Below are 8,971 nucleotides of genomic sequence, written 5' to 3'. Positions count from 1 at the left end.
ATGCTGAGCCTACTTGTGATATGGATTCTGCAAAGAAAGTTTGGCTATTTAAACTGGAATAGACTAATTTGGGACATTACTGTAAATTAGCAGGAAATGGATAGCTCTAAGCATTAATTCAAAAGCTGTGAGAAAAACAAGGCTTAAAAGCTTTAGTCATGGATTTAATGACATCTGAAGAGGTGGAAACAATGGCAGCCATCTCCTGAGCCCTATTCATATAAAGTTCTAATGTTATTAGTYATAAGCTTTCTATTTTTTCATAGATTTTCTTCAAACTCTTCTTGCAGAGATCTTAGTAGAAATCATCACTAGTGACTCACAGAAGAAGGTAGAAATTATTTTCTTGCTGTTATCCTAGGCTGCCAGCAGTACCAAAGCTGCTTCAACCTCTGCTCCTGCCCCGGCCCCGGCCCCGGCCGCAGCTTCTGCCACCCTTTCTACAACTGATGTGTTCTCAAGCATTGTAGCACAAGGAGAAGCTGTGCGCAACCTAAAGGCTGCCAAAGCTCCTAAAGAGGAAGTGGATAAAGCTGTTCAGCAGCTGCTTTCTCTAAAGGTACCTCAGCTCCAGCTAAAGAAGCAGAAAGTGTTTGGTTATATGTGGAAATAAGTGCCTGATGTTTTTTTTTTTCTTCTCTGCAGGCTCAGTTTAAGCAGCAGACAGGTGTAGACTACAAACCAGGAATGGCTCCTCCCACTTCTGCACCAGCTGCACCTGCCACACCTGCCACATCTGCCACACCGGCACCTTCATCTGCCGGCACTGTATGTCCGTACACTCGTGTTTCTCAGCAGGGTGAGCTGGTCAGGAAACTGAAAGCAGAGAAGGCACCTAAGGTACCAGATGTTTCTCCAGTTCTCCTCCTCCTCCGTCTGTGTGATCCCCACTGACAGCTAAAGTCATATTTGTTCGTTGGAATGACACAGATTTGTCTTCTCGTTCAATTTTACAAAGTCACCTGTCTTCTCACATCCTGATCCATCCCTGCATGAATTATCCCGCAGTCGTTCATCCCCCTTTTCCATTTGCATGACAGTCGAGCTGATTTTCTGAGTCAAACATGAATTTGTCACTGGCACCAGGAACAGATTGATGCTACAGTGAAGCAGCTCCTCGCTCTCAAGGCGGAGTTTAAAAAGCTCACTGGTCAGGATTACAAACCAGGGATGGTCACGCCTGCTTCTTCTTCAACCCCTTCCACTGTGACCTCCTCTCCTTCCTCCTCTTCTTCTCCTTCTCTTTCTTCTGGCCTGTATGAGCGTGTTGCGCAACAGGGGGAGGTCGTGAGAAAACTGAAGTCTGAAAAAGCCCCCAAGGTATTCGGACACATCATTATAATTAAAACTCTTAGTTTATATAACCCTACTAAGCGTTAGAAACATGTTGAAAAGGTTTGTTTGTCTGCAGTTAGTTTAAACCTTTTGGGGAAGAAGAAAGTGTTGAGACWTGATTAAAACTGGTTTTGGCACTTTTTTATTTATTTTTTTATTTGTGAAACTGACCAGTCCTGATTATATTTGTGTTGTTTGTGACACTCTGTTGTATTATTTTGCTGTTTTTGTGAATTTAAAAATGTTTTTTTAATTAARTTAATAGTTTCCTTCTTTCTCTCAGGACCAGGTCGATGCTGCTGTGAAACAGCTGCTTGCTTTGAAAGCAGAATACAAACTGGCCACAGGCCAGGAGTACAAACCTGGMGCAGCTCCGGCTCAGAAGACCCCTGCCCCGGTCCAGAACACCCCTGCCCCTGTTGCATCTGCTGTCCCTGCTGCCTCTGACCTTTACGAGAAGGTTGCTGAACAAGGAGAGGTGGTCAGAAAACTGAAGACTCAAAARGCTCCWAAAGTAGGTTTTRTTMGTTTTGATTTGGTTTTTCTGCTTCAGTAGTGAACCCCCTGCTTCAACGTCTCTATAAAATGCTCTCTGTCAGGATCAGATCGATGCTGCAGTGAAGCAGCTGTTGGCGCTGAAGGCAGAGTACAAAGAGCAGACGGGTCAGGACTACAAGCCTGGTTCACAGGCTCCAGCTAGTCCTGTACAGACCCAGTCCAGCACTGTCCCTGCCCAGTCCAGCCCTTCTCCACAAGCTCAGGAMCTTTTCTCACAAGTGGCCCAGCAGGGGGAGCTGGTGAGGAAGCTGAAGGCAGAGAAAGCCGCCAAGGTAAGGAACCAACCAGAAGTTGTTTTAATAAATGCACTGCAGCCCAGACAGAAGTTAAGACACAYAGGTGGACACTCATCAAAACTGTTTTAACAGAAACTAATGAAGAGAAAAAAAAAATACAACTACCGCTGTCCTGTTTTAGGAGCAGGTGGATGAAGCTGTGAAAACTCTTCTGGAGTTGAAGGGCAAGTACAAGTCTGTGACTGGAGAGGACTACAAACCAGTGAGTGCTGCTGGAGCCACCGGAGGAGAGGACAAGAACCGCAAGGAGAGGGAGAACAAGTCTGAGAAACAAGGAGGAGGAGGTGGGAAGAAGGGTAAAGGAGACAAGGCTGGTCAAGGCAAGGAGTCTTCAGGAGGAGCAGGAGGCTCAGGAGAGGGTCAAGGCCCAAAGAAACAAACACGGTGAGAGGCTAAAGACTGGAGGAGCACATCTAAATGATCACCTCTCTGACCGTTACATCACCACATATTGTGTTTTAAACAAAATATGGATGAGTTGTTATTGAGGAACAAAATGTTATTCTACTTTTTGCATCACCAAGTGCAGATTTATCCTGTTTCATCACCATTTTTAAATCTGTTTAGTTTGAGGGTGAAAATGTTCAAAATGTGCTGCAGACGACGGCTCCATCACAGCTGTTTGTTTACTAAAATAAACTGAAAACAAGTTTGAATGTCTGCCAATAAAAAGCCTCTTTCATTCAACTTCTCAGACTTCAGTTTGAAACATTTTGTTTCACCAGCAGCTAATAGACAGAAAAATCCATAACGTTTAGCAGGAGTGGTGTCGGTATTTAAGCGGTGCTGAAAACACGAGCACTTTGTTCTTGAGAATGTTGATCTGGACACAGAAGACGGATCATTTGTTGGAATAACCGTGCACTGCTGTGGTTTAAAGACTGAAGAAGAGTTTTTGTGTTCAACTTGGTGAGTCTGAGCTGCTGATGTGCTTTTTGTCTGCACTAGTTTTGCTTGTTGGCTGCCGTCAGCCTCGACATTTCAGGGTTTGTGTCACCGCGCCGCTAACTGTGTACATTTCATTTCTTAGCCCTGGCATGGCTCAGGGTTGGACATTGTCACGCTGATTGGTTCTCAGTGGAAATGTCTATACAGGAACGTCTTTGACACTGATAATCCTCAGAGTAATAATCTTAAAGATTCTTGTTTTCACTTGACATTTTAACATGACATTCTTTTTCTTTATTCCTGCGGTACTGATGATGAGTTATTGTAGAGTTAACACAGAACCTATGCACATATTTATAAGTTTTATTTGTAATTAGATTCTGACAGAGTTTATCCACTGTTCAGCGTCTTCAGAACTCCATACCCAATGTGTCCAAAGGCTCAGTTAAAATGAGACTTTTCCTGTGGCACCACCATTAGTCTGACTCTGAGCAGCATGTTACTGAATGACCACCCACAMTGACATCCCTCCCTCGACCTCAGCACTTTCTGCTTTTAGCTAGCATGCTAAGACTTTAAACTTAAGATCTTGATTTTTGCTGTATATTCTGCTTGAGTAGCAAACGTGTTTAAATGTCTTGGTGAGCGTGTTAGCATGTGTTTGAAACAATTATTCAAGGAGTTGATTTGGAAAAAACAATGACGGTTTTTGATGTGAACATTGTATTCTTTTGAAGATGTAAAAAGTACAGAAAATAACTTTTGTTCCTCAACCAAACATGTAACAGTAAAATAATAATTTTGGAAAAGGGAGCATTTTTATCTTTCTGCTTGGTCAGTTTGCAGTTTTGAACTAACTTGCTGTGAGTGATTTGATGAACTAAAGTGAAAAGATGTTTTTTTTTTGTACTTCTGCTTCTTGAAATCTTGCATCTTGATTGTTTTTTTTTTTTTTTTTTGGTTGTTTTTTCCTATTAAATGGACCAAATTGAAATGATGTAACACTATTTAGTCTTGTAATAGGATCTGTCCAGGGTTCCCACAGGTCCTTGAAATCTTTGAAAGTTTGTGAATTTGAAAAAATGATTTCAAGGCCCTGGAAAGTTTATGAAAACATCCAAAAATTACACTTGTCCTTGAAAGTCCTTGAATGTTTTTTGGGAATTGAAGTTCTCTATTCAAACTGATTTTCATCAAATGTAAAATAAAATAAAATAAAAGCTTACATTTGTTGCGGTGGATAACTCAGGACTAGGGTAAACTGACGTGGCTTTCAACAAATAACGTGAGCCGTAGTCGTAGTTTTAGCCAATCAGAGCAGAGTAGGGCGGGTCGTTCTTTCTGAGCCCAGGTGAAGCACCACAGCTCCTCCTGTCCTCACTGAGGGTCTGGACGTGTTCACATCCCCTCCTCCCAAACTGAGCTGCCCAACCTCCCAGGACATAATTACACATCCATGTATTGTAGATATGAATGTAGGGTAAATATTTAATCCACTTTCTTCTATGTTGTTCAGTTTTTCATTGAATTTTCATGAGATTAAACCTGTTTATTGGTAACATTCTCTGGTAGCAGTAGGTAATTGCTGTCGTGTGTGGTTCTTTAATTTGAGGAAATTGGTACTGGAAAGTCCTTGAAAGGTTTTTGAATTTGATGTTGACCAAGGTGTGGGAACCCTGTCTGTCTTTATTGATGTTATATTGTGGTTTTCCTCACACTAACTCTCCTGTGTGTCTTTGGTCAGGTTGGGTTTGGAGGCTAAAAAAGAGGAGAACCTCGCTGACTGGTACTCTCAGGTGAGTCTTCATCGCTCCAGTTATCTTCCTCTGCGTTTAAATGTCCAAAGCTCAAAGTTTGTTGTCTTTCCTCTCAGATCATCACTAAAGCAGAGATGATTGAGTACTACGATGTGAGTGGCTGTTACGTGCTGCGGCCCTGGGCCTACTCCATCTGGGAGGCTATCAAAGAGTTCTTTGACAAAGAAATCAGGAAGCTGGGGGTGGAGAACTGCTATTTCCCCATGTTCGTCTCTCAGGCCGCCCTGGAGAAGGAGAAGTCCCACATTGCAGACTTTGCTCCCGAGGTAAATAGATTCCACAAAACTTTAAGTTTTAAATGTTTTTTAAAATGTCATTCAGACATTTTTATTGTCTGTAAAATAGTAATATTTTATGAAAATATAGCTTGAAAGTGAAATAAATCAGTTAGTTTCATGAACTGTATGAAGATAGTATAATATTAAAAAATATTCAAAGGTACAGTTTGTACAGCTTCAAGATAGAACTTCAGAGCTGGAAAATGTACATGAATGAAAAAACAATCATCGGTGGGGTCTCCTTCGTCCAGGTTGCCTGGGTGACTCGTTCAGGGAAGACGGAGCTGGCTGAGCCCATCGCTGTCAGACCCACCAGTGAAACAGGTCAGAAGAAAAATCCTCCTTGGTTGATTTTGATGATCAAAACTAAACATTTTAAAGTGTGTTATGTGTAAAGTAAAGCTATTGATGGATTTTACTGATATGTTTGACTGCAGTGATGTATCCAGCCTATGCCAAATGGGTCCAGTCCCACAGAGACCTGCCAATCAAACTCAACCAGTGGTGCAACGTTGTGGTCAGTAAACGCATCACATCCCTCTCTTTACATGTTGGCTTCTTGTCTCTCTTGTAACGGTGTCTTCTTCACGCCTCCTTTCAGAGGTGGGAGTTCAAGCACCCCCAGCCCTTCCTGAGGACCCGGGAGTTTCTGTGGCAGGAGGGACACACAGCTTTCGCCACAAAGGAGGAGGCTGCTGAGGAGGTAACGGACCTGACACGACCTCAGACCTGCAGACCCGTCTTCATCCACTCTAACAGCCGCTCGCTCAAACAACGATGCATCTGCTTCGTGTCCTGCCTGTGTAGGTGCTGCAGATTCTGGATCTGTACGCTAGGGTGTACGAAGAGCTGATGGCCATCCCTGTGGTGAAGGGCAGGAAGACGGAGAAGGAGAAGTTTGCTGGAGGAGATTACACAACCACGGTTGAGGCGTTCATCTCTGCCAGCGGCCGAGCTATCCAGGTGAGTACTCCTAACAGCCTCGGGTTTTAGAACCTGTGAACTCTGCTTTAAACACAAACAAAATGACACATAGAAACTGAATAAAACTGTCATGGTAAGGTACAAATGAAGCTGTGCTGAAAATGACACTTTTTAACATCTGTTCTGACAGTAACCATGTCAACGAGAGAGTTGTTCACTTGCAGGATCAGCTGACTCAGCTTTAAGAAGCTGTCTACAAGTGCAGGTGCTAAGGGCTCGACAAACAACCAGCCAGGGTGAAACCCGACACACGGATAGCGATTGCAATGTTGTGAATCGTGCTCTCAGGTCACTTCTCCTCAAAAAGATTGATTGGTTCTTCTACTGCCTTTTGTAAAGGTTATTGGTGGTTCACACAAAAAGCGGGGTGTGCATTATGGACGTGTAAACTAAACAAATCTTGCAATGCTAATGATATTGAAAAACAAACGCACGCCAAAATACAATTTTATGAGGAAAAACTTACCAGATAACTTCACCCTGGCACCAACAAATTCCCATAAACAGGGTTCCTGCAGATCCCTAAAAAGTCTTAAAAGGCCTTGAATTCATCAATCCAAAAATAAGGCCTTAATTAGCCTTAAAATTTCTTAAATTAATCTTTCAGAAATCTTAAAAATGTTGACACATTGTAAGTAGGATGATTGTAATTAATCTCAAACATTAAAATAATTGGTAACATTTATTTTTTTAAACATTCACATGCGTCTGCATGTGAATGTTTCCTCTTTGACATCACTTCCTGTTACTTCACGTGCAAATATCTCAACAACCGTTCATCTGAGCAATGTGACATTTGTTCTGTAATATGTTAATAATTTTGTCTTCCCAAAAATGCATTCACTTTTCTTATAAAAATTGATGTCACAGGCACTTCAAGRTTTTATGTACAGCAAATTGGGGTTAAGACCCCACTGTGGGTCCCAAAACTCCAAATGTTGGATTGTTAGAAGATTTCCAGAAATTAAATTAAGCTTAAAACTGACTGCTAAGAATGTTTCTGCTATAGTTTGATATGGATAAAACAGTTGGTCTATTAGCAGTATTTGAATACTTCAACCAAAAATACTTTGATTCATGAGTTTCTGCCACAGTTTTTATTTTTTGTCATTTGTGTTTATTGTGAAATGGGTCTTAAATTTAATTTCACTTGGCATTAAAAAGTCTTAAAAAGTGTTAAATTTAACTTGGCTGAAACTGCAGGAACCCTGATAAAGCTGCCTGTTTTAGTAATCACTTGGTGAAAGTGTTAGCTAACTGCAGTGTTTAGCATACTCTCCTCATTGGTCAGTCAGTGAAACCCTCGCTGATTGGTTGTACGCTAAGCGACAGCAACAAAAGTTGAACATTTTTTGAAATTTCACATGCACGATTTTTGCCGGTCGCTTAGCTGGAGGAGGGTAAGCGATTGTCGCCTCACCGCACAGGCTCCTTAGGAAATAAATGGAGAGCGAGCGATGTCGCCTCCCGTGCGTCGAGCCCTTTAGGCAGGAGGAAATTAGAGCATACAAAGGTAGAAGGTTAAATCATTCCTTTCCTCAGATGTCACAGGGAATATGTGATCTTAGACAGTGATGAGAACGCAGCTTCAAGCAGGAGTTTCAAAAATCAGTTGTCTGACAGATGCCAAGCTGCATGAACTTATTCATTTAAAATCTCTATTTACTCTTGTTTATTCCTCATACTTTGCTTATTTACCAACAGTATATTCTGCATTAGTGTCACATCCTTTTGTGTGTTAAAAAGCTTTGATTAATTTGTCTCTGCCTTCTCAGGGTGCCACATCCCACCATCTGGGTCAGAACTTCTCCAGGATGTTTGAAATTGTGTTCGAGGATCCCAAGAAGCCTGGTGAGAAGCAGCTGGCCTTCCAGAACTCCTGGGGCATCACAACCAGGACCATCGGTGTCCTCACCATGGTCCACGGAGACAACATGGGACTCGTACTCCCACCCAGAGTGGCCTGCCTGCAGGTAGTCCATCAGAATCTGAGCACATCACAAGTGGCTGAGAAATATATACGTTTAGATCTGACCCAGTGATGCATGCATGAGTCTTAATCCTTTTTAAACACCTTATTATACTGTCTTTCCTCAGGTTGTCATCATCCCATGTGGAATCACTGCTTCCCTATCAGAGCAGGACAAGGAGGTTCTGTTGGCCCAGTGCTCCAAGTACCAGAGCAGGCTGCTGGATGCTGGCATCAGGGTGAAGACTGACCTCCGAGACAACTATTCCCCAGGGTGGAAGTTCAACCACTGGGAGCTTAAGGTCTTTTATGTTTTTAACTGTGCAATTTGTGCTTTTATGTGAAATAAAGAATTACCTGAAAGGAAGGGGGAGAGGGTTACGTTTCATCATTAGCCAGGAATAAAATCAGAGACTATTAACTTAATGTGTCCTGTTTCCCACATACAGGGAGTCCCGATTCGTCTGGAAGTGGGACCCAAAGATCTGCAGCAGAAGCAGTGTGTCGCAGTGAGGAGAGACTCGGGAGCAAAGGTGACGATCCCAGAGGCTGAGGTGGAGAAGAAGCTGGTCGTCATGTTGGAGGACATCCAGAACAGCTTGTTCAAGAAGTAAGGCTGCACTTACACAGAACACTGAACCTTCAACAGGAGGGAAATTAGACATTCAGCACAAGATTTTAAATGAGTGTCAGATTTTAAGGTGAAAGGTCCAAATGGTTTTGAAATTGCTTTCACAAGCTGTCAGAGAGGCATGAAGAAATGAGGCCTACCAGCAGGGAGCAAAGTGACATTAAAAATAAAAACTTCTAGCAAAAGAATACATAACAACCCAATGAGATATATAT

The 8,971-nt window shown here is 42.3% G+C and overlaps 1 protein-coding gene across 1 annotated transcript in view; it reads left to right on the top strand.

Moving 5' to 3' along the window:
- eprs1 (glutamyl-prolyl-tRNA synthetase 1) overlaps positions 1-8,971 on the top strand; it is a 25,774-nt gene that overhangs the window by 14,988 nt on the left and 1,815 nt on the right. Inside the window, exons 18-32 of the mRNA XM_014018004.1 lie at positions 362-559; positions 646-840; positions 1,087-1,320; positions 1,619-1,849; positions 1,935-2,165; positions 2,311-2,573; positions 4,822-4,873; positions 4,951-5,160; positions 5,424-5,496; positions 5,610-5,689; positions 5,774-5,875; positions 5,980-6,135; positions 7,932-8,129; positions 8,254-8,427; positions 8,575-8,735. Coding sequence (XP_013873458.1) covers positions 362-559; positions 646-840; positions 1,087-1,320; positions 1,619-1,849; positions 1,935-2,165; positions 2,311-2,573; positions 4,822-4,873; positions 4,951-5,160; positions 5,424-5,496; positions 5,610-5,689; positions 5,774-5,875; positions 5,980-6,135; positions 7,932-8,129; positions 8,254-8,427; positions 8,575-8,735 — 2,558 coding nt within the window. The remainder of the gene's footprint in view (positions 1-361; positions 560-645; positions 841-1,086; positions 1,321-1,618; positions 1,850-1,934; positions 2,166-2,310; positions 2,574-4,821; positions 4,874-4,950; positions 5,161-5,423; positions 5,497-5,609; positions 5,690-5,773; positions 5,876-5,979; positions 6,136-7,931; positions 8,130-8,253; positions 8,428-8,574; positions 8,736-8,971) is intronic.

The sequence above is a fragment of the Austrofundulus limnaeus genome, unplaced genomic scaffold (genome assembly GCF_001266775.1).
Source record: "Austrofundulus limnaeus strain Quisiro unplaced genomic scaffold, Austrofundulus_limnaeus-1.0 Scaffold180, whole genome shotgun sequence".
Taxonomy (NCBI): domain Eukaryota; kingdom Metazoa; phylum Chordata; class Actinopteri; order Cyprinodontiformes; family Rivulidae; genus Austrofundulus; species Austrofundulus limnaeus.
This window is presented reverse-complemented; position numbering and strand designations above follow the sequence as displayed.